We start from the raw sequence: 25,339 nt of genomic DNA on the forward strand, positions 1-25,339 counted from the left end.
AGCAAAGGAAGCTGAGTTTGTGGTGTTTTTAGAGACATTTTGAAAGTCATTGTGATTTCTCACTAATCACTCAGAATATGACCCATTTATGCACATAGGAAAATAAGAAGATTCTCTATGCACTTTTAATCATTGGAAAGGTTTTCATGGCATGAAACCTTGCAAAGAAAAAAGTTTAAGATACAATTTAATCAGAAAATTCAAGACACATTTTGCATCATTCCCTTTATTAAAGAAAAATTTTTCCTTTGAGTATATTATGTCCAACTCTGAAATTCACTTTAAAAATTTGGAAAGAGTAAATTTAACTTAAAAAAAAAAACCTGCTGGGCAATTGAAATGCTCTGGTTCCAAAGTTAAAAAAAAATGCAAGATTATATATTATATAGCAAAGATAGAGAAAACAAGTGGAGTCACCCATGACAATCTGTCATGTCAACCATTTATGCATTTTCAACATCTGCAACTGAAAAGCCACAGAAGTCAAAAGCTAAAAACAAAAAAGACTTCCAATGACCACAGATGGTTTGCCACTGCTGCTGTAAGATTTCACCCTCTATTTCATGAAAAAATAAATTAATTATAAATAAGGAGGTGAAGAGAGTCAGTATGTATTCAAGTGTGTTCACAGGTGTGTATGCAGAAGGGGCAGGAAAAAGAACTGAATGGCTATCCTCTCCTGCACTTGCTACACGAAACTCTCCTCCATGTTACTGCAGAGTAAGAAGGAGTCCACAAGTCGAGGCTGGACCAGCTGTTGGAAGTCAGAGTCCTGGAGGCCTTCAGGGCAGACTCCAGCCAATCTACGCAGAGCAGCCTGCGGAGAAAACAGAAGAGATGACACAGGGCACACTGGGCTCTGCCCAGGTGAATGTATCTCCCACCACTGCCCCAAGAGATGCATTCCTGGAAGTGGCTCATTTACCAGTCAATTTGAGCTGATCATCATGGCCAGCAGGCACCTGAGTGACAATTTGTGCCACCTGGTCACCACAATAACCTTACCACTTCGTCACCTGGGTTCGTTTGCACCTTTGTCACTTTGGCAGATGTTGTCTGAAAGCTCTGAACATCTAAAGAGACTGAATAATAGTTTTGCCATCTTCGTTTTTCAGACATATTAGGAACCTAGTCATTTTAAAGAGCAGTCATTGTAAGGATCATGTCAACTTAACGAGATGTTTAATTTCAAAATGTGTTTGTCCTGTAGACTGAAGCTGCCAGAAGCATGGATAGAAAGATATTATTGCCCCCACGTCCCTAGGATAACCCAAGAACAAGGACTATTCATTTACCCATAAATCAGCAGGTCCTATGCAAAGTACTACAGAATGGGAAGGAAGGAGGAGAGAAGGAAAACACAGAGTTGAAGTAGACACAGATTCTGCCACTGAGAAATTCAATGTCCAGTGAGAGGAATGAACAGGAAAGAAGGGTGCAAGCAAAATGGAACCTCTCCCCAGTTCGCTGCACACTGAGTGTTGAGTACTTTATTCCTATTTCATGTCTATGTGCCCCACTCTTCCCTATCACATGAAGTCCCTCCCCATTTTTAACTTTTTAATTATTTTTTTAGCCAGCAGATACATTCATCCTGCAAGGCCTGGCCCCTTGTCACCTGCCTGAGCTTTCCCTAATCATCCTGAAGCAGAGACAGTCCCTCTCCTATGCACCCAGAGCCCCTGGGCTGACCTCAACCTTCTCACACTGGACTATAACATGTTTTAGGTGTTTCAACTCTGAGCTCCCACAGAGTAGGGATCTTCTTTTACATCTTTCTGTATTTTTAGCAGGTGACACAGAAGTTGGCATAGGGCTCAATAAATGTTTGATGAAAAGCTTCAAAACAGAGCTCTACTTACAGAGCAACCTGAAACTGTGAATATGGCTGGTCACTAACCTAGACCTGTTTATCAGTTATCAAGGCAATGCATACCAAGCCCTTGATGAATATTAGTTCTTTCCTCCTTCTCAAACACGTTCACAAACAAGGGACAAAGTGCCTCCTTCCCACCCACCCCAGAAACGTGGTGGGAAAGATCTGAAATGGCAGAAGAAGCAAGGAGAGAATGCTAATACTCACCGACTTTCTACAGGTAGTGTCCCATTTAAACTCTACACTATGCTGCAACGTGACTATCATGCTTCCCATTTAGGAAATAAGAAAACTCTGGTTCATAGAGGAAAAGTGGCTTTCCTCAAGGCCATGCAGCAGTTCAACCTCAGGGCACTCACACCTACACAGATGGGCAGGATGCTGCTCCCACAGGACACCAGGTGCCATTGCATACAAGGCAGGAGTAGAGATGAACATTATATAGATGTGACAGGTAGCCTGTAGCTGATAAATCAGGCCAAGGAGGTGAAAAAAGAGGACAGTCTGAGTCACAGGTGCTGTCTCGTCCATGCTGACTCAAGGAGGAAGAACGTGAGCCTCTGGCCAGATGAGCAGAATATGAGACCTTGGTACAGAAAGCGATTGCATGGGACTGTCTGCAAGGAGTGTGTCCTGCCTCTCCTGTAGCATAGTTCACTTCCAGGGCTAAAGAGGCTGGACTCCATAGCACCCTTTGATTCCTTTAGTTCTAATTGAGAAAAATAACCCCATTGCCCATGAGCAGATGGTGAGGACATGAAGCCATCCATGTATTTTACATCATCAGGAATAAAAAGAAAGCAGGAGCAGGGAAAACAAAGAGGGATAAAGAAATTAAGAAATCAATCTATCTAAAAGGCAAAGAAAATAAAAGAGAAAAATAAAAGGGAGAAAAAATAAAGAGACAATGAAAAAATGAAAAGGAACTATTAAAACATAGAGACAGGGGACAGCAGGTGGTTTCATGGTTAAAGTACTGGACTCTCACATGGTCAACCACAGTTTCAGTCCAGGATGTAGCAACTTGAAACTCATGACAGGCGCATGTGTGAATGTGCCCAAAATCCCAAGAGGAGAAGGGAGGAGAAGGGATTGTGGCATGACCATCCCTCCAAGGAGTGATTTCTTGCTTTCTGTCTCTCTGTGTCTCTCTATCTCTCTGGCAAGTGCATGGACCCTATATCAAAAATTTCTTTAAAAAGAGAGAGAGAGACTGGACTAGCTCCATAGTGCAGCAGTTAGGTGCTATGCAAAAGAAGCCAGATCCCACTTGGTTGACCAGGATTTGAGTCCTGGTCCCATTGGCAATAAAAAACATACTAGGCATATGAGTATGGCCAGGATCCTGACAGGATTGGAGAATTATAGAAAAAGATTGGGGATGAGGTCTTATTGGAAATTATTTTTCTCTCTCAAGACAGAGAGAAACTTGGGGAAGGAAATGAGAACAAGCAAGAAGGGGAGATGGAGAAAGTAAAGGAAATAGTGCAAAGAAAAATATCTTGGAGGCCGTGTGGATAATAGGCAGTAGGATGGGGTGAGGATGCAGAGAGGAAAGGAAGGAGTAGAAGAGGGAAGGGAGGAATGAGGAGAATAAAAAGAAGGGGAGGGAGGGAAAAAAGAAAAAGAAACTGCTGAGAGAAGAGGCAAGGAAGAGAGAAAAGCAAAATGCAAAAAACTTGAGAGAATAACATCCTCATCTCCCCAAGGTCCTCCAAAAGTCTGCAAGACACAACCCCCAGAGCACCCGTCCTCAGTGTCCCACAAGCTCAAAAGACCCTTCACCCTCCTAAGCCTTCTCTTGGTCTCTGCCTTGCAGGAAGGGTTAACAATCATCCCAAAATCTCACTCCCAGACAGCCTTAAAACTCCCAAGTATTAAACAAGCCCAGCAGCTCACTGATAGCTGCTTCATTAAGGAAAAATCAATTCTGTTTATAAGAGGTGATCTGTGCATCCACTTTTCTAGACATGGGGAACAACTGAAATTTCCTCCCTCCACCTGAAGAGAGCCTTTGAAACTGGAAATAAGGCCTTGGAGAAGAGCAAGAAAGGTGGCTGACAAGTCCCTGTGCCAGACTTCTTCAAGTGGAGTCCATCTCACTAGCCAGGGGAATCACACACAAATGTTGCAGCCCTTCTGGGACCAAACACTAGGGCCTGCGGTGTTGGAGGAACAAGTCTGCCAGTCCCAAAGTCAGGAAATTAAGTCACCAAACTCAAGGTCCTTTGGAGACACAAAGAGCGCTAAGAAAAGACCTCTGCCCTGAGAAGGTTCCAGGTCAGAGAGGGGGTAATACAAATCTTCCTTCAAAAGTCAACACAGCAAGACAAGGGACATGGGAGAGAGGTGGAGAGAAACAGGACAGCTGGAAACAAGATGATCTAGTCAAAAAATAAAGGCCCCCAAGCTCAGGCAGACCTGTGTTGGAATTTTAAGAGCCTCATACCTGGAACATGATCACACAACTTGCCTCAGATGTGGTACAAAGGCCAAGACAGGAGCCAGGTACATGCTGTGTCCTCCTTGTCTTGGTACTGCAAAGTCCTGGAAAGCCTCGTGGAGGAGAGGGAATGGGATTGGGGCCTTGAAGTATGGGCAAGATGTTAATCAAGAGTCCTAGGGAGACCATCTACTGGGGCAAGGACCAAGGCGCAGGTCAAGGGACTCTGGTTTGGCCTAGCTGGACAGGGCCTGAGACAGTGGAGGGCCTTCAGCCTCACTGGTGGGTCAGAGCCAGACTGTGGAGGACTGAACAGCTGGGTTGTTGCCCATAGATAATGGGGTACCATGGAACAGTTCCCTGAGGGTTCACGGAAGTGTTATGATTATAAACTACATTAGGAAAATTAACTCAGCAACCACATGGGGGATGGATCAGGGAGAATGGAGGCTCTCTTTGTCACCCACCAACTCATCCATAAGAACACGGGTAATCTCTTTTCCACTGGAAATACTGTCAACTGATTATGATTAAAAAGGGTAGTCATGCCCTTCTGCATGCTCGCCTTCAAAGTAATAAGGACCAAGGTAACAGTAACAAACCCTCAGATCTGAGTATATCTTTGTAGTTTCCCAAGTGCTTGCAATGCAACCAACATCTCCTCAGGACCTATCAGTGAGGCAGTTGCTAGCTGTGGAAGTAAGAAGGTAATGGAAGTTGGGACCAATTGTTCTGGGTTTGCCAGCTATTTATTCCCTCCCTTTTACTTTCCAGACTAGGCAGAATTGAGAGGGTCCGTGGATGGGAATATGTTACATTTTTCATTTCATTAACCTCCAACTGAAACTTAAATCCCCCTCAGTTGTGAATGTAGCAACAAACCATGAAGACTTAGCAATCCCTGCGACTTTTCCCTAAAAGAAACCCACATTCTTTTGTATCTCATAGGTTGTTGAAGGTACCTTCAAATACCATTTGCAATAATCACAAGATTCTAATAATGGCTCAGCCACAGCGGCACAAATGGTAGGGCACCACGGTACTATGTTGGAGCCACAGGGGAGACCCCAGTTCGGTTCCTGGTCAACCTGAACACATAGGGCACAGACTGTCTGGGAGGCTGGAACAGAAGAATTGCAGCATAGTAAGATTCTATCAGGGCTGCCTATCTGTGTGTGTGTGTGTGTGTGTGTGTGTGTGTGTGTGTTTATGTGTATAATACTTACTACAACACTTGTAATAATACTTATTAGACTACTGTTAGCTCTTAATGTTTTGATTAAATGTACATATATTAATATATAATGTTTAAATATTTAATATTTATTTAATATGTTATAATATTTTAATCCTCTATGTTTTATTGCATGCATTTAAGGCATTATTCTGAAAATGGGGGGTGGTGACATAGGTTCACCTGACCGCCAAAGGCACAAAAAGAGTTAAGAAAGCCTTGTGTATACCAGATAAAAGCCTCAAGAGAGTAGAATTTGGTCTTTTTTTTCCTCCACAGCTGTATCCCCATAGCCTAAAAGAGTAAATGGCACATAGAATCACTCAGTAAACATTTACTGAATAAAATTTATAACACTTACTGACATACTCAATGTCACACGGCTTGTTAACATTAATTAATTAACCAGGACCGATCTGTCTGACTACAGTGCCCTGCTGTTCCTACAATCACACAATGCCCATAAATAACTCCCAGAAATGAGATTAACTCAGTTTAAAAAAAGAAAAGAAAACTCGGTAGAGTGGCTAGGAGAGAACTGTACTGGGAAACAGGTCGGTGCATCTTGAAATCCTTTGCTTCTGCTTCTGCCTTATGCCCTTTAAGGACCAAAGATCAGGTTCCCTCTTGTGGAAGTTACAGTGACCCTGTTTGTACAGTGGCTTCCCTAATCCTCCCTGCCTTCAGCCAGAAGCTGCTCTGCTTGGGGATCCTTAGGGAGACCCAGTAGGGGAAGTCAGCACTTAGCATACATTCTCCCCTGGTGCTGTTGACTACTCAGGGTGGACTTTAGCATCAAGAAGTTGGATAGGGACCTCCCAGCATGCTCTTGCTCAGGTTCAAGGTGAAGATCCTGGTGGCTGCTTGACTAATCCTCTATTGTGTTATGTTCTCTCCTGTCCTGTCCCACAAAGGAGGAGGGGGCTACCACATTGGGAAAGCCCCAGTAAAGGGGTCCTCTCCAGAAGAAAGGTGGGGGGCTTTTTTCACTTTGGATCAGGCAGGAGACGTCCATATCCTAGTGCCATTTTCTGCAGCTACCTTGACATCAGTTCCACCACCCACCACACCATTCTGGCGCAGCTACCTTGACATCAGTTCCACCACCCACACCATTCTGGGTTTGATTTGTTAAGATTCCTCAGAACCTTGAGGATGCATGGCTACTAAAATTGTGGTGGTAGGACGGGGGAGTTTCTCAGCCTCCATCTTTCACATATAGTCAGCCTTCCATGTTTACTCATTCCATATCCATGAAGTCAATCAATTATTGATTGAAAGTATTGGTAAAAAAAAAATTGTTGCATCTGTACTGAACAAGTAGCCCTTTTTTCTTCTAATTATTCCCTAAACAATATGGTATAACAGCTACTTACATAGCATGTACATTGAATCAGATATTTCAAGTAATCTAGAGATGATCTCAAGTATATGTGAGGAGAGTCAGCCAGTAGTGTGGTGGATCCCACCTGTCCCTCAAACTGTGCAGTCTGGGTCTCGGACTCAGCAGCTTGAAAAAATATGCTTGGCACATGTATGTACATGGCCAACATTCCAAACAGAGAAATGGAAGAGAAGGAGTTGCAAAATGACCATCTACCATGGGCAGTGGGGGGATTCTTTCTCACTTTCTCTCTCTCTTTCTCTCTTTCTTACCAGAGAGCCCATGTCCTCTCTAGCAAATTAAAAAAAAAAAAAATCTATGAAGCATACAGGAGAAAATGAGTAGATTACAGGAAAATGCTGTTATTTTAGATAAGGGATTTGAGCATCCTAGGATCTTGCTATTTGAGGGAGGCCCTGGAATCAATCCCCTGCAGATACTGAGGAATGATTGCATATGCTCTCATAGAAGTTTCTTTGCAATTCCATGAATTAAGTGAAACACATATTACATTATCACCATTTTAAAGAGAAGAGCTGAAGACCAGAGAGGTTTCATAGTTTACCCAAGTCAGGTGCAATGTAACTAGTTCCCCTGGCCCCTGCTCTGCAATCCCAAAGGTCAGGGACGAAGCTGGGGGACTGCTGAGAACTCACCAGGCAGGCCACGAGTACAGCGTCACTGCTGTTCCTCTCCGATGGGGATCTGCAGAGCTCGATGAGACGGGACATACCTGCACGAGACACAGGGATAGGCTGACGCCCAGATGGTGAAGCCTGGACAGCCTGACTACAGGACCTAGTCTTTTCTCACACACCTACTCTGCACAGGGCCCACTGGGGCAGGAGGCTCTCAGGGCCCCCACTGTGCTCCCAATCTCAGGGGGAGGGGGGCTGAATCCATCTAGTAGAATCTGTGGTGGACATGTGATACTTTCTTGGCTGTGAACAGATCCTGGTCAGGGTCTCTGAGGTGGTGCTCTGAAAATATTTGTTGGTTAAATAAATGACTAATTAAATGAATGAGTGATTTAATGAGTGAACTAATGAATGAGTTAGTAGTGAATAAACGAAGTAATGAATGGGCAAAAGAATAAATTTGAGTAAATAAACACATTATCAGTAGATAGGTAAATGAACGTGAAACAAATAACTGAATGAATGAGTGAATGAGTGAGTGAATGAAAGAGCAGAGTCCTATTAACAGGGAGTCTGCAGGTGAGCCATTGTTCTGGCCCACTTTCACCTCTCTAGATCACTCCTCTTTCTTGCTTCAACACCAGGTTACAAACTGGACTAGGGGCTGAACCCTGGGCCTCCACCCAGCATTTCCCATCACTCAGAGATTGGGGTGCCCCCAGCCAATCCTTGCCCTGTCCACTGTTGCTTCCATGGTATCAGGGCTGCCCTAGCCCCTCCTCCACCTCAGCCACATCCAGCGCCACTTACAGCTGAGCCGCACGGCCTCCCGGGCCACATCTGGGTCTCGGCTGAGTCGGGCCAGGGTCACTGCAGCTTTCTGCTGGACTCGTTCACAGGCTGCCACCTCGGCAGGGGTCCCAGACCGTGGCTTCTCAGACAGCATGCCCATGATAAGCTGGACCCCTAGGCAGGAAGCAGTGAACAGTTGGTGCCCTCGCCTAGCCAGCGTCTTCTCCTGGGCTAGATGGATGGGCAATTCAGCTTTGAAGCTGAGGCCGTCAGGGTAACTTCAGGGTCTCAGCCACAGGGAGCCAGCTGGGCAAGGCCATCTTTCTACTCCTGCAACTTCCTGGGGTGTCTCGGATTCCATGTACCAAGTCACTACACTGAGTACACCCTTATTTATGTTTTTAAAGCATTGACTGGGCTTTTCCCACATGCCCAGCACTATGTTAACTGCACAGTAAGTACATCATTCACTAAAAGTGCCCAATAGCCTCATGAACTCGGTACTACTGTAATTCCACCACAAATCCCAGAGAGAAATGAAGGATTTTGCCCAGGGTCATGCAGTTGCTGGCTGTGGAGCCTGACACTGGCACCTGAATAACTGGTTATGCTCCATCACCTTTTCACCCAGTGCTGGCTGCATCTGAGACAGGCCCAAGTCCAGAGGTGATGAGTCTACCCGGTGAATGGGGACCCAAACTCAGACTGAATCATCACTAGACCAAATGTTTCAGAGCAGACTTAAGTACTAGAATGGAGTGAAGAAGTCTGACTGTGAGATCCGGGCCTGAAAGTCATCAGCTGAAAAGTCTCCCACCGACTGCTGATCTACCAGACTTGTTTTCTGATCTATACATTTTCACCCACCTCCCTACCTTGGCCTTTCCTTTCTTTTTGCAGGGGATGCTCTGTTCTCTTAGTAGAAAATAAGCTAAATGGCTCCCATCCTGTAGGTTATAGCAGAAGTCCACCTCCTAGGTGAGCTGTGCCCCAAATCCCCCAGGCCAATCCCCCTTTTCTGCACACAGTGGTAACTCCCATTTTATAATAGAATTTAAACCAGACACCAGACACAATTCAAAGATGTATTTTGGTTTGCTTTGTTGCTCTACGCAGAGTCTAATATTTATTTTTAACTTTTGCAAATACGCAAATTGAAGTTTTCATTAGGATCTAGATTTCTTACTTCTAAAAAGTTACCTCCCAACTAACACTGTTTCCTGAAAGAGCAGATAGGCTTAGCACAGTGCTGGTTCTGTCAGAGGTTCCTGTAACACGCGTTACACTAACCTTCACATCATCCCTATGAGATGGGCATTGTTACTATCCCCATTTGGCTGATGGAAAAACAGAGAGGTCAAATACATAACAGAGCCAGGATTCAAAACCACACATTATGAGACTTCAGGAAAAAAAAATCGTGGAAAAATGGAATTCAAGTACAAGTTTATTTTTGAAAAAAAGAAAAAGTAGAAATCTATGCATAGTTTTCTCTTAATATTGTTTTGAAAACCCTGTATATATTGAGTTGTCAGGAAAGTCATGATGCATTTTTGCATAGAAAAATATAGAAAAACACGCCATGACTTGCTCAATGACGTAATAGTTTCACTTTTCACAGTCTCAACCATGAGGCCATCCTCCCTCTATTGCATGTCTCTACTGTGGATGTTACACCTTTTTCATGTTATCACAGTTGTTCTCCTCCCAGATTGAGACCCTCCAGGACAAAGGCTGGGACTTATTTCTCTCTCTGCTCCTATTGTATAGTCCAATGCCAGGCATATATTAATAGTGACCTCAATGGCCGTTGACTGAGTGAGTTGGTCAGTAATATAAAGCCCTCTTGAGATGCCGGATATTCCAGTCTCAAATTCCTAGGCCTATGAAGACTCTCTCCCACCAACCCCTTGAACAGAGGCTGTAAGTACTGAAGGAACGAGGCATAAATGATTCCACTCAGCCTCTCGGACTCAGCTGGCTCAGTGAAGGTTTTCATTATTAGCTCAATCACATAAAATTAACACAAAATGATGTCTTTCCATTAGTAACAGAGCAGTGGGGGATGGGGAAGTGTATGTTTGTTAAGACAGCAGGGCAGCCGGAGGGAAGGGGGTTTCACAAGAGCAGAAGCACCCGACCCAGGCTCCCAGCTCACTCTGCCTCATTAGCGTCTCTGGTTTCCAACTGGTTGCTAATTGCTCCCTTATTTCCCAGTCACAGGAAGCCCTCTCCACTCTCTGTTCCCAGCTGCAAGGCAGACACCTTGTCCTAGGCAGAGACTGCTTAGATCCACATCCAGGCCAAGGAAACTGAGCCTACCTCCCCTGGACCTTAGTGACGCCCTCAGCACAAGGTGGAACAGGGAGCAAGTGGGAGAAGAGGTGCTTCCAGGGAGGGGTCAAGGCATTCAGCTTGTCCCAACCTGGCCCCCTCAACCCCCTTCTCACACACTTCAGCTTTCTCCTGGTGCCAAATGCAACAAATAGGAATAATTTAAAGTTGGAATACATTCTTTTTACCTTGTGGCTCATAATGAAATATCTGCCTTCACCTCATCACCCCACTTAAAATAGTAACCACCACTCTTGCCTCACCCTGCCCCAGGATTACCTTACTCGCTCTCTGCTGTATTTTCCCCACACATTATCACCATCTGACATTTTCCATGTTCTTGTTCATTGTTTGTCTTCCCTGAAAATGGAGGCCCCATGAAGGCAAACATTTACGTGTCGGCCCAATTGCACATATGGCACATGTAAATACACTCTTGAAAACATGGAGACACATGTACATATGTGCATACCTGCACACAGACATTCATTCACACAAGCACAGAGGCAGGGGTCCGGTGTACCCGGATGATGCATACGGTGTGTACACTACTGCAAAGACTCACCATTCTCCTGGATGATGTCAGAGGCACACTGCTCTAGGACAGACATGTTTGCCAAGATGGTCACAATCTGGACAAAGAGAAGTGAGAAGCTAAGGAAACGGGCACACCTGGCGGGTCCTCTGTGCTGGCTCATCCTCTGACACCTAGCCCCTGCTATGTATGAACTGAGCTCCCCACCCCAGCTGCTTTCCCAGATATGAACTCCCACCTCCTTTTAACCTGAAATGAATGAAGACTAAGGTCAAGTCAGAGAGCATGAGTGGGAAGGGGGAGCATTACATGCCAAGAATCAGGAGTTGCATGGATTTAACGAGACCATTTATATTCGGCAGCACTTGCCAAGTCTATGGTCTGTAAGCCTTGCTTTTGGTCATCATGGAGGGCCCTGCCTGTAGTAAAGGGGTGCTGACACCCAGTGAATGGTGAGCCATGGTTCTGACCTCAGGGTCTGTAACCCACATCACCTGCACCACCACCCCAGCATTGTCAAAGGAGCACAGAACATAAAACAACAGTGAATTGAGAAATGGGTCCCTTGTTGACTAAGGGACCCATTTCAGGGACCCCCCCCAACTGTAAAGGATGCCAAACCATAATTGGAATATATTGCAAACGTGGTACCTATTAACTCACATGCCCCCAACAGTGCCATTCCTGACATAAATAGCAAAATGAAAATGCACCCCCTTTCACAGAAATGAACAGCACTCTCAAGTGGAGATTAAAATAAATAATAAAATAAAATAAAAAGCCCTTCTCTCTGGTACATGCCTAGCTCTCTGGAAATATTTCTTCATAGGTTGGACATGCTATACGCAGGGACTATGCTCCCATCTCCAAATGGCAACTGAGTCTCCTGAGGACAATTTAGACAACTTAAATTCCAAAATTCTATACGACTTCTACCAAAAAAGACTATTGCCTGGATTTTCATTGGTTTAACAATGGCACATTACTTTGGATAATTGCATACATTTCTTCTTTTAAACAGAAAGGAAAAGGGTTTCCATGTTAAGAGAATATCGATCTTCCCTTCTTCCTCTCTAAATACATACTGAAGAAGAACGTTGAATTTTCAGGCTGCTGCGGAATCCATGTGTATCAGCCCTTCTGGCTCAGCCCTGGCCAGGGGTCTGGGTGGGTAAGCATGAGGGGAGTGTTTTGCCAGAGCAGGGACAGGACCATGTCCTGACAGCTTTATACTGAAGGCTACTCTGCACCTCCAGGTATTTATGAGAGGAAAGACAAGCTTATATTTACATTTAAACAAAATAATAAGACTGCAAGAGGTTTAGTTCTTTGAAGCTCTTCTTTCCTCCTTTGAAATTGTGTTGTGGGCTGAGAGGAAAGAGTTAGAGGGTAAAGATTAGTTGAAGATGCAGTCACACCGTTTTATGAGAGAGAGGATAACAGATCTAGTCCATATCAAGCTACGGTTTATTCAGCTTTGTCTGGGCCATTAGCAGTAATAGGGGGGCTATTCTATTCCAACCAATACCAGTCTGGCCTCCATGAATAAAAACACTTGTGTGACATACAGATTTGGGAGGGAGAGAAGGAAGAATAGAAGGAAGCAAAGAAGGAAAGAAGGAAGGAAGGAAGGAAGGGAGGAAGGGAGGAAGGGAGGAAGGAAGGAAGGAAGGAAAGTAGGAAGGAAAGTAGAAAGAAACAAGAAACCTTTGTCTGCAGCAACGAGTTCATTACACAGTAATTAAGAGCTGTGTCACAGGCACCAGGTAGGTCTTTGTGTCAGACTAATTTAGATCCCGTTAATGAAAATTACTTCCTCTTTACAGAGACTGTACCTCATGTGGTTTTCTGAGGTGCAGATGAAGTATTCAATTAAGCACAATTTGAATAAATGCCAATTAAGCCCCACTCTGAGCCCCCCTTTGAAGCACCCTCACGTGCATCAAGATGTAGAGAAGAATAGGTCCTGTTTCTGCTACCAGTCACAAACATGCCTGGGATTTTAAAGACAACTGGTTTACCTGGCTGGATATCAGAGAGCAATGTCGTCAGGGCAGAGAGTGCAGCAGCCAGGCAGGCAGCTTCCCCTAGCCCAGACTAATTCAGTCCCATCTAAAGATGTTCAGGTAAGACCTATTCTTCCCGAGGGAAAGGGTACTATTCTCCTTGCAGTGATTTGGTGAGTACAGAGAACCTCAGCCTGGAGAGAGGTCCTAGATGAGAGGCACTGTCATATAGTGACTGACCAGGTGGCTCAGCCTCCATCTAAATCCTGACTGTGTCGCTTATTTTCCATATGACCTTGGCCATGCTACATAACCTCTGTGCCTTGGTTAATAAAACGTGCTAGTTTTCTATTGCAGCTATAACAAAAGACCACAAACCTAGTGGCTTAAAACAATACAATTGTATTATCTTATGGCTCTAGAGAGCAGAAGTCCTAAGTAGGTCTTCTTACAGAGGTAAAATCAAAATATTGACAGATCTATTGTTCTTCTGTCAGCACTCAGGGGGAAATCTGTTTCCTTGCCATTTCTAGTGGTTTCTTGCATTCCATAGTTTTTGGCACTGCACCATCCTGATCTCTACTTCCTTAATCACATCTTGTCTGATTTTGATCATTCTGCCTCCTTCTTACAAGAATGCTTGTGATTACATTGATACTACCTGGGTAATCTAAGACAATACTCCTATATCTAGATCCTTAACTTAATTGTATTTACAAAGTCCCTTTGCCATGTAAGGTACCTTATGTATATGTTTGGGGGATCAGGATATGGATATCTTTGGAGAATCTAACAGAAGTGATAAAAGTTCATAAAATTGTTATGAACACTCAATAAATTAATGTTTTATAAAGCCCCCTTTGTTAAATAAAATGAATACAACTTGCTTCTAGTGAAGAAGATTAGAGATTAGAAGGACCCCAGCCTTGAAAGGAGAACTAACCAACCCAAGACCCAGTGCTTATGGTGGTGCATGCTGGGGTTGTCAAGATGTGCTTCTATTAGGAGAATGATTTCCCCTGATGAGGCCCAGTCCCAGAACAGGAGGAGCCTTTCCCAACAGACAATCAACCAAGTTTGTGCTCACTACCTTCTGTGGCATTTTGAAATCATTTTTCCTTTGGCCTCCAAAGAGCTTCAGAAAACTTAGGCAAATAAAAAATTGACCCATAATAGCAGGGGAACTTCCATGGCACTGGTGGTAAGAAGGAGATTGGCAAAGCCTTCTGGTGTCAGCACATGCAGAGGAAAAGGCTTACCCTATACAGATCAGAGTAGGTATTCTAGAAATACTTGTATATAGACTGATACCCATAGTAGTGTCTCAACTGTCAGCCCTGGTCACACCCTGCCTGTGCCCATGTTCCCTTTCATTTACTTGCTGTAAACTAAAAACTGAAGACCAAACTGCATGGGAGACAAGAAAAGAACGCCCAGAACACAGAGACAAATGCTCTGGTCCATCAGAATTTACAACACACAAAATCTGGCATATATTTCATCCAAAGTTTTTATTATTTCATGCCGTGTAAGAATTAGGACAAAAATGGCCAATGGCTCATATGACCATTATTGGAATTACTCTCTTCAGATGTGACATGGAATGTGTAGATATCTACTCACACTGTGTTCACTCTCTCATAGCTATAACAAGAATGTCAACTGTAGCCCTGAGCTCAGCAAGCAAAATCGTTTTCAGTCTCTAGGGGAAGTTCAGTGCCTCTTCCTGTCCTGTTCTCTTCCCCTTGTTTCACTTCCTTTACCAAAGAACAGAGAGAATCCCTAAAGAACATTGATTTGAAGAACTAAGGATCTGGGAAAGGAAAGGTGTGATCTCTTTGAACACATTTTCTTCTCTAAGGCTAGAAGGGCAAAGGGCCCAGGACAAGGTACCGCCTCTCTGCCTTTCATTTCCTTTTGAGCCTCTCCCTCCTTCAGATAGGCACAGTCATACCAGGACCTGAGAGAGTTGGCCAAGCAGGGAGACTAGGAGGGCATCTGCCCAGGCTCAAGACAAACCACTCTTTCTCTGGTACTCAGGTCTTCACACTGACAGGCCTGGCTTTCCCTTCTACCAATTAAATAAGCAAGACTGGAAGGCTAAGACACAGGCTGAGGAGAAGGAGCCACAAGGTCATATATCTGCCCTGGAAAGATACCCTGCAGACAGTGAGCTAGGTCAAGGGACTCCCAGGCCCAGCTTTTCTCCCTGGGGCTTGCATGGAGGGTAGAATGTAAGCATCACATATTAGAGAGTATGTGAATGCCAGCCACATTCTCTAGTTTGCTTTGCTCTTGGCTTTGTAGGGAGGAATTTCTGGAGAAGTTCAGAACTGTGTGTTATAATCCTGGGTTCCTCTGCGCCTCTTCAGATAGAGTGATATGCATATGTCTTCATGCACAAATAAATATATCCACCCCTTTCCTTGGTTTCTAGTCGTTATAATATACACTCCTCTATGTTCTCTCTCACACACATATACTCACATGCAAACTGAAACGACACACCACACATTAATTCACGCCACATAACACTCCCCAGATGAAACTGCTCTCTGCCTAAAATTTGCCCACATTCCCTAACTACATTTCTTGACCCTACTTTCCCACCCCAAAGTTGACAGTCCCTGTCTCAGACCCATCCCAATCCCCAGTTCTATCAGAGACCCTGCCCATTCATTATTGAGTGTCCACTTTCATTCTAAGCACTTTACAAGAATGATCTCACCTAATCATCATAACGAAGTAAGGAGAGAGGAAATATTGTTATCCCCATTACACTGATAAGAACATTGTGGCTCAAAGAGATAAACTAATTTGTCTAAAGCCACAGAGCTAGGAAATGACAGAGCTCAGATTGGAACTCAAGTTGGTATGAATCTCAAACCTGTGCCGTATATGCCATCTTCATATATGACAGATCTTTATAAACCATAGAGGGCTTTTGAGACATGAGTCAAAATTACAATCCCTAGTCAATGGCATTTCTGATCATTGGATTCCTGATGAATGATATTCAGGAAATGCTACAAATCTGGTCATTCTAAAATGAAAAAAAAAAAAAAGTATTTCTAAGGGGAGGGTATACCAGTGCCCTCTACCCTGCAAAAGCAATTACTTTCTGAAGGTGACAAAAAGTCATGGTCAATGTAAGTTTCCACTGGGGGTTAGACAAGCCATCCAGATCTCTTCCATCCTAGGCTGGTACTGTTTGATGGGCAGAGCAGAGGTTTGCCAGCACGCCTGGAGGCAACCCCTTCGCTGAGTCCCACTGCCAAGTCTGTAGGTGTCCTGGTGCCTGGATGATACCTCCTGAGCATAGAACCACACAGCCAAACAGACCATATGTTAGGCAGGACTCCTCTAGAGTGGCAGAAGGGAATGGAAGAGCCCAGGTGCAAGCCTGCCCTCAGCACTGCCCACCCCCAAAGGTGGATACGGTATAGACAGAGCCAGTGAGGTTTGTTTTGGACAAATTAAGTGGACTCGGCTCACTGGGATGATGGACGGGTTCTCACTGAAATGTCCAAACAGAGGTGTACAAAGTGTGTGACCAAGTCCAACACACTCCGCACAGCATTGGCGTCATGGGCAGATTCATTACTGGAAGGCTCACGGGGCATTTAATCTCCTAAGTATTTCAGGGGGCGGTGAGCACTTCAAAGCCTAATTCATCTTCTTTGTCTTCATTACAGAGAGCCCTCTGATCACCTTAATCCTCCCTCTGCCACAGGAAAGAGCCATTTGTTTCTTTAATGTGTACGCACTTACTAGCTAAGTGGTTGCTCTGAGCCAGGGCAGAAGGTGAAGCCATCCTGAGGACAGTGGGAGGTGTGCCTGGCTCAGACAGGGGGACTCCCAACTCCAGATACAGGGAGAACTGCTACCCGCCTGGAATTTGACCTCATTCCCTTCCTACCCTGAGACCGTGCTTCCTAAATATCAGTGAAGCTTCGAGAAGGGACTTGGGGTTAGAAGGACCACTCTGCACATAGTCATAGGATGCCCAATCCAAAAGAGACCATGCATATCTTACAGACAAGGGAGGACCTACCTGGAGGTTCCCATTCAATGTTGTTGTTCAAAGGCCAATAATAATAATAACACTGATAGTGAGTGGCTTCCATTGGTTTAATAGTTTCTATGTGCCAGGAATAGCACCAAGAGTTTATATTCATTAGTTTATCTAGTTCTTTTCTCAACTTTGTAAAGTATATATTACTTATCCCCAAATAAATAAAGTGAGGCTTTATTTATGTGGGTGGTTAAGGTGCTGGACTCCCACATGGTCAACTGTGGTTCAAGTTCCAGACCTGGCAGCTTGAAAATCATACTGGGTATGTGTATTTGCATGCCCAAAATCCCAGGAGAAGAATGGAGGAAAGGGAACTCTCCCTCTTGCTGTCTCTGTCTCTGTCTCTGTCTCTCTCTCTCTCTGTCTCTGTCTCTTTCTCTGATGAGTGTATGTGCCCTACAGCAAAAACCTAAAAATAAATAAATAAATAAAATGTTTTAATAAAAAAAATTCTGGGGAAGTATAGAACATGGGCCAGGCCTTCAAGGGGGAAAAACTCAAATGAAATTGTTGAAGCACTATCCTTAGATAAGTCAACACTGCATTGTGAGGTGTGGATTGTAAGGAAAGGAGGTAATTCCAGAACTCTCAAGCCATCAGGAAGGTTTCCCTGAGGTTTCAGGCTAGAATGTGAGTTGGTAGCAGCTTCAGCTAAGAGATGAGGCTGGAAGAAACAGTTGAGGTGGGGGCTGAAATGCACACAGAGATAAGCGAAGCTGAGGATCCAAAGACCATCCAATTTATAGCTCAGGCTTCTGGTGGAATTTACAGAGACCTAAAACCTGCCTGGATCCCCACCTCCACCCCTCAGTGCAGAAATAGGAAGCCAAACAGGTCAGAGGTAGGATGGGGTGAAATTCCAGACCAGGACTTTACCCCTTTAAAACCCCCTCATTCAATGTTTTCAATCACTTTTAATAGTAAAACCTTTTGTTCCCCAAACAAAACCTTCCAAATAGTTAAAATAATTTCTTTTGTTAAAGGGACTGATGCAGAGGTCAAGGCTCTAAGCCACTGTTTTTGTATAGAGGCAGAGAGAGAAGTAACTCACAGCAAGGACACATCAGTCAGGGACCAACATGACCAGGACACAGACCTTCAGAGGAGGTGCAGGGACCTTCTGTGGGTCTGACTGCCTCCCAGGATGGACGAGTCTAAATGGAGATAGAAGAAGGCCCTATGGTGGCTGGGAGGATCCAAGGGATAAGGAAGGAGCTCACAGAGAGGCTTCAGGGTCAATGAAAGATGGTGAAAACATAGTCCTTACCTTCCTACAGAATGCAATTCTCCCAGTGCCAGAGAAAGGGACTAACAGAAAAGACCATGTGCAGCCAAGCCACAGGCCTGCCCCACTCCAGAAATTAAACTCTGAGCTCCTAATCTCTGTGTCCATGGTTACAGACACCTTTTTTAAAAGTTAGTTTATTTCCGAGAGAGAGAGAGAGAAAGAGAGAGGCAGGCACTGCCAATAGGGCCTCCACGCCATGATCCACACCCAGTATCAGCTGGCCCAGATCATACATTTCCAGAGAAGTCCCAGGATGAACACCCAGGAGTCTTCCCAGGGCCAGGACCTGGGCCTGATCCCTCCTGAGCCTCTTACCTGGTCCCTGGTGTATGGTGTGTCCACTCTCTGCTTGTCGCTGCAGGCTTCCAAGAGAACACGGATGGCATTCAGCTGCAAGAGCATCTCACAGGCCATCGTGTCAAAGAAGGTGATGTTGGCAAGGGCCGCGGAAGCCAACAGGAAGACTTCCCCAGAGGAGGCCTCTTGGCACAGTTCTGGGTGGTAAAGAGGAAGAAAATAGCTTTGGTTTAATAGATTCATTTCAGTCATCTCATTTGGTTCCCACAATAGCTCTGGGAGATGATTTGGGCAGGCATAATAATACCCATTTTACAGACGAAGAAAGTAGTTACTAGAGAGGGAAACACATCTGTCTATAAAGATGAGAGAGCTGGGATTTTACATCAGCCATGTTATTCACTCCTTCATCTGGCCAGTACTTATTGAGTGATCACTGTGTCAGGCACTGCTGGTATCTTGGAATGGCATGGTAGACAAAGCACTTCAGGTTTTTGTCCTTGTTGAGTTTACACCCTACTAGTGGGCAGAACAAGATGAATTTTTAGGGGCCAGGTGATGATGTGATGGTGGCAAACGACCAATGATGGAAGGGTCCTGGTTTGCATCCTGGGACCTCCTTGGGCATGCATAATCTGAGCCAACTAAGACTGAGGTGGACCATGACATGGGGGCTGTGTTAGGATGCCCCTTTCTCTAAATAAATAAATAAATAAATAAACAAATAAATAAATAAATGCAAACAAACTTTTAAAAAATGAACTTTAATTACTAAAAATAATTCCAAATTCTAATAATTGAGAAGAAAATAAATAAGTGCTACAACAAAAAATAACTAGAGGCCACTTGGGTGAATATAAAGAATGTGACTTCACAGCTGAGACCCTAAGGGAGGAAATGGGCCCACAATAAAAATGTTTAGGAGAAGAGTATGTTCTAGACCAAAGGAAGAACATGCACAAAGTCTGGGAGGCAGGACAGAGTTCATAGTCCACTTGTGTTTCAGTAATGCTCCCTGGACCACTGAAAGATACCTTAAGGAGCAACAGACATTAAAGCAAAGAGTATCTCTCCAGCTGCCATCAGCCATCGACAGAGCTTCAGTGCTTCATTTTGGCGACAGGATTAGGGTCACCTAGCTGCAGGAAAGCCCTGCACACAAATTCTCTGAATGTCAGGGTCTTTCTCTCTGAGCCTAGTGGTTGTAGCCCAGTCTTAACTAAATCCCCCCACTTACCCTCTGAAATTGTACTAAGGGCTTTTGAGGAGGAGAGTACCCCCAGTCCTCCACCACCTAACACATGCCACCATGGGCTCCATGGGACCTGGAATGGACTCAACTTCAGGAGGCTTTAAAAAAATCCAGCAATCCCACTCTGGGTATCTACTCAAAGGACAGGCGAATGCTCATTTGGAAAACTGTGTCCACATCCATGTTTATTGCAGCATTATTCACAATTGTTAAGACATGGAACCAACCCAAATGTCCACAAACAGATGAATGGATAGAAAAAGTGTGGCACATATACTCTATGGAATAATACTCAGCCATAAAAATAAAAACAAGACCCTAGCATTTGATAGAAAGTGGCCAAATATGGAAGATTTATTGCTTAGTGAAGCAAGTCAGGCTATGAAAGAAAGATATTGTATGTATACACTTAACATATACTGACTGTCCGTACTTTATGGTAGAGATGGAAATATTGGAGAGCATAAAAGCAGAGAAAATAGTTATGGATGCTGAAGACTGTAAGGAACGTGGGGTGGGGGGTGGGAGAGAAGAGTATAGAAAGGATAGCAAGAGAACAAATAGAAAGGTATAACATTTGTGGGACACAGAAATGGTTTATTACCTGTTGATGATAATATGTATAGTATTCTGTACTGGACTGGTCTGAGAAGTATTTAATGTTAGGTAAATTCTCTTTAAAAGCCAAATTATGTATACTGATGAATGTTAAAAAAAATGGGAATAAAAAATAATAATCTGAAAAGAAAATGAAAAACTATTTGAGGATGTGGATAGTAATGTCTTTGTCTTAACTGATATGCGTGGTAATCATGCTGGAAAGGGAAATGTTACACACTGTAAAGATATGTATGATTAAATGTAATATTTTTTTAAAAAAGTAGTATGGCTCTGTCCATGGTGCTGCCCCACTCCAATGCTCCTCACTTCAGACTCCCCACCCCACCTTGGCCACCATTCGAGTTGTTTCCCGGGTCCATGTTCCCTCCTACTGATAACAACTCTATGCAACCACAGCAGGAGAAACTAAACTTCATTAAAACAGCTCCAGGAGAGAAAGAAAGTTCAGGAGACGGAGTTGAGCTGTGTTCTCGCCTGGTTTTTATTCCTGTCTCCAGACAGAGTCTGTACTTCTAGGTTCTGATATTACAACTGGAACTTCGTGGCACCTTCAAGGGAATGTAATTACTGGTCTCTACCTAAAACGGACAGACAGTAACAGTAGTTGAACACCTGCAGTGTACCTTTACACTGTGCCATTAAAATCTGAGCACCCTTGAAGTAGAGAGTGACTGTACCCCCTTTACAGATGTGGAAGCTGAGCCTCTGTGGGGCCAATAGCAGCAAATGCTGCCATCTACTGCGTGTTCACGCTGTGCCAGGCAGTGCTGTACATTTGTTACTTCATTAACTCACTTGATCCTCAAAATAAACTAATTTCTATTACAATTTTATAATTGAAGGAACTGAGGATTTCAAACATTAAATGATTTCCCCAAGATTTTATAGCCAGTTAGTAACTGTTGGGGCTTAATAAAATACAAGTCCACTGACTCCAAAATCCCCATTTCTTTAAATAATCCAGCATGCCCTTTGATTCATTCCCAGTGAAGCTCCACAGACCTAGGTCTCAGGCCTCGTGGGATGGTAATTCCTGCCTCTGCTCTCCACAGCCCAGGGTGAGCACTAAACAACTCAGAATCTTGATCTAACCACTGGTGTTTGGACAACAGATTAGACAATACATTAAGAACTCTACAATTCCCCTTACCCAATGACCACCCAATTCGTTGATGTTGGGGGAACCAATGTGTCATCTAACTCTTTCAGGAGACCTCCCTACATCCAGGATTCGGGATGAGACTATAGAACTCACTGGCTCACTTTGCTGTAAGATTTCTTCTAGGTCCCCAAACCCCTCCTCATTCTAATGCAGTTGCTGTTGCTGCCGACACAGCAATTATTAACACAACCATCTAAGTGCCTTTTAATTTTGCTGCACATTTATTTGAACTACAGTCTGAGTCACCTGGGGTGTGTTAGGAAGATTAAATTGAGGATTCCAGTGACTCATTTATAAATGTTTCCAGGGAATGGCAAGAAATTGGAGGACTATTTCCCACCAAAGAACAGAGTTCTGGCTTCTTGCCCAGAAGATATATTCCATCTGCTGAATCTGAGTGGACTCTACAATGCATCTTCATCAGGATGAAATAAATAGGAAGCCTCCTCTTTTCCAGGGAGAAAATCCAGCCTGAGCAAAAATCAGGAATGGACATAGGGCAATAGTGAAATGTTGTTTGGACTATCTATGACTTGGTTTGTTTGTTTTAGTATTTGATAACATTCATAAATTATAAAATTTTTACCATCTTAGTTTTTCCTAAATGCAACAATCCACTGGTGTGGGCCACTGACTTCCCCCTGTCGTCGAGTGGTTTTCAGTGAGATACAGGACCCCTCTTCCATTTGACTCCATTTGGGCTCCCTTTGACTCACTTGTCTCCTGCTGGTCTCTGGTGGATGTCTGAGTATGAGATTTCAGGCATAAGTTGGTTTTAACACTATCATGTGGACCTGAGGAAGTTCCTCAACCTCTCCTGGTCCAGGCTTTTTCTCTTACAGAGTAAACATTGACTTTAAGGTCTCTTGAGCCCCCTCTGGCCAAGAATTTCAACAACTGGCTTTTGTGTTTTCTCAGTTTTTAATAAAAGGGGATGTTGGCAAATGGATCTCTCTCAGTGTAGCCGGTGGGTGCCACTGTCCTGATGACTAGAATCAACCATAAATTCAAGTTAATTGATCTTTCTCTCCTGTGTGCAAAGTATTGCAGATCTTTAAGTTCTAGAGCTAGAAGACCCCTTAAGAGAAATGATTTGCAACTTCCCACTTTATATGTTAGGAAGATGGTAAAGGGATATGGAGGGTGATTAGCAGAACTTCGCACAGTGCCTGCACGGGGCTGCCATTCAACAGGGGCTTATGAATGGATGACTGGAAAGCCAGAACCCTAACTCCAGTGTTCTGACCCCCAGCCTAGTGTTCTATGCTGCCATTCATTCATGTTATTCCAGGTATTTCAGTCCTGATATGGTGATTCCATGAGCCAACCCTAAATTTTCTGATGAAATTAATTGTTACTCAGCTTAGATGAGGTGTGGATGTAGAAACAGTGACAGCTGGGACAGAGCTAGCAGGAGAAACACAGATCATCACCTGTATCCTTAACATAGAAACTTACAAAACAAGTTTCCTGAGGATTGCTTTCCAGACAAGTCCTAGTTTCTGCAATTTAGCAAGAAAAATCTAGGAAAAGGGCATAGTCTAGTTATGGGATTGTGTTCTCCCACCAGGAGTACATTTGTTTGAATGGGGAACCTAGAAGGGTTTAGGCCCCATGATGTGAGACCAATGGTGGGACTGTAGGCAGCAGGCCGTGGAGAAATAATGCTCTCTGAGAAGACACTTGCCCCACTGTCATTGCTGCCGGATTTGTTGGCTACAAAGACTGTGACTTTAGGAGCAAATCTTAGTGGAGACTCTCTGGCCAGAGAGCTGAACTTCAAAATTTGAGGCCCCACTCCTCCCTGGGGCTCATCCTGGACTCCGGTCTGAAAAGTCGATTAATCCCAACATGACCACATTCAGGTTGCTTCTCAAAGTGCTGTGTGCAATTTAATAGGAGACTCATTTAAATGTTTATGTATTTATTCCATGAGAGAGAGACAGAGACAGAAACAGAGAGACAGGCACCTACAACAGGGTCCTCATGCTGAGATCCACTCCCAGTCTTAGCTGGTTGATCACAGGCCAGGCACCATTGTGCCCAGGGAGGTCCTAGGATCCAGACCTTCCCCATGTGGGCTCAGTTGCATTACCACTACGCCACCACCCAGTCACTGAATAAGAGACTCTTGACAATAGAGCTCTTCAAAGCCTGACTGATACTTTGAAGATGAGGATTTCAGCTAGTGTGACCATGGATGCAAGGGCTATTTGGGGTGTGGTGAGCGGCAAACAGAAGGCCTTCCTAGCACTTCCTGAAGACAACTGCACCAAGGCCCTCTTGCCTATGATCCCGCCCACCCAGGATAACTCACTGACAAGGGCTGTCACGATCTCCTCCATGCTCTCCAGAAAGCTACTGAGGTGCTGTGTGAAGGACAGGTGTGGGGAGGTAACCTGAGCCACCACAGCTGCAGCTTCAGCTCGTGTAGCCTCGGAGTGGCTGTCGTCAGTCAGGATGTCGGCCAAGCACAGAACACCATCCACCTGTAGATGGAGAGAGGGAGGTTCCCTGTGCATCCCAGAGAGTGCCACTGCTCTTGACAGTAACGAGGCATATGCAGCCTCTACCCATCAGTCCTGACTTCCCAGACATGCCTCGGACCCAGTATGGAACCAGGAACAACTGTGACAAGGGTCACAGAATGGCCCAAACTCTGGAACTTGGAGGCCTCTTCTTTGTGTCCAGCAGAGATTATCAACTTCCATGGGCTTTTACATCAAGACATCAAGCCAAGTGTCTGGGGACCAAACCTTGATCATTTTCCATGGCAAGATGCAGTAGAAAGAACAGTCACTTAGGAAACTCCCATCCCTCGGGCCAGCCTATGGCCTAACAAGATCCCACATGGCTGATTGTGGTTTGAATCCTGGCTCCAGTGGCTTAAATGATGTGCTAGGGACAGATGCACATATGCCCCAAATCCTGACAGGACAGAGAAATAGAGTAGACGAAATTGTGGTATGACGACACTTCAGTGGGAGGTGTTTTCTCCCTTTCTCTCTCTATTTCTGTCTCTTTCTTTCTCTGATGGCCACACGTACCCCGTGGCAATTTAAAACAAAGAAAAAGATGAACCAGCAGTTGGCATAATGGCTATATCACTGAACTTCCATGTAGTCAACTGAGATTCAAGTGTCAGATCCGGTGGCTTAAACTCACGCTGGGCGCGTGTGTGTGCATGCCCAAGATCCCGAGAAGAGAATGGAGGAGAAGGGATTGTATCATGGCCATCCCCCTGGGGGGTGATTTCTTGCTTTCTGTCTCTCTGTCTCTCTCTGTCTTTCTGGTGAGCACACGTGCCCTATAGCAAAAACCTCTCCAAAAAAAAAAAAAAAAAGAAAAAAGAAAGAAAAAGAAAAAGAAAGAAAGAAAAAGAAAACAGACAGAAAGAAAGAA

General features: G+C 44.3%; 1 protein-coding gene across 1 annotated transcript in view; it reads right to left on the bottom strand.

Moving 5' to 3' along the window:
* Positions 1–688: 688 nt before the first annotated feature.
* The window catches only part of INSC (INSC spindle orientation adaptor protein), a 141,747-nt gene continuing 117,096 nt past the window's right edge, over positions 689–25,339 (bottom strand). Inside the window, exons 8-13 of the mRNA XM_006142526.1 lie at positions 24,255–24,426; positions 18,921–19,099; positions 11,267–11,333; positions 8,386–8,541; positions 7,594–7,670; positions 689–817 (exon numbers count right to left, since the gene is read on the bottom strand). Coding sequence (XP_006142588.1) covers positions 689–817; positions 7,594–7,670; positions 8,386–8,541; positions 11,267–11,333; positions 18,921–19,099; positions 24,255–24,426 — 780 coding nt within the window. The remainder of the gene's footprint in view (positions 818–7,593; positions 7,671–8,385; positions 8,542–11,266; positions 11,334–18,920; positions 19,100–24,254; positions 24,427–25,339) is intronic.

This window comes from Tupaia chinensis, unplaced genomic scaffold (assembly GCF_000334495.1).
Source record: "Tupaia chinensis unplaced genomic scaffold, TupChi_1.0 Scaffold000077_1, whole genome shotgun sequence".
NCBI classification, from domain to species: Eukaryota; Metazoa; Chordata; class Mammalia; order Scandentia; family Tupaiidae; genus Tupaia; species Tupaia belangeri.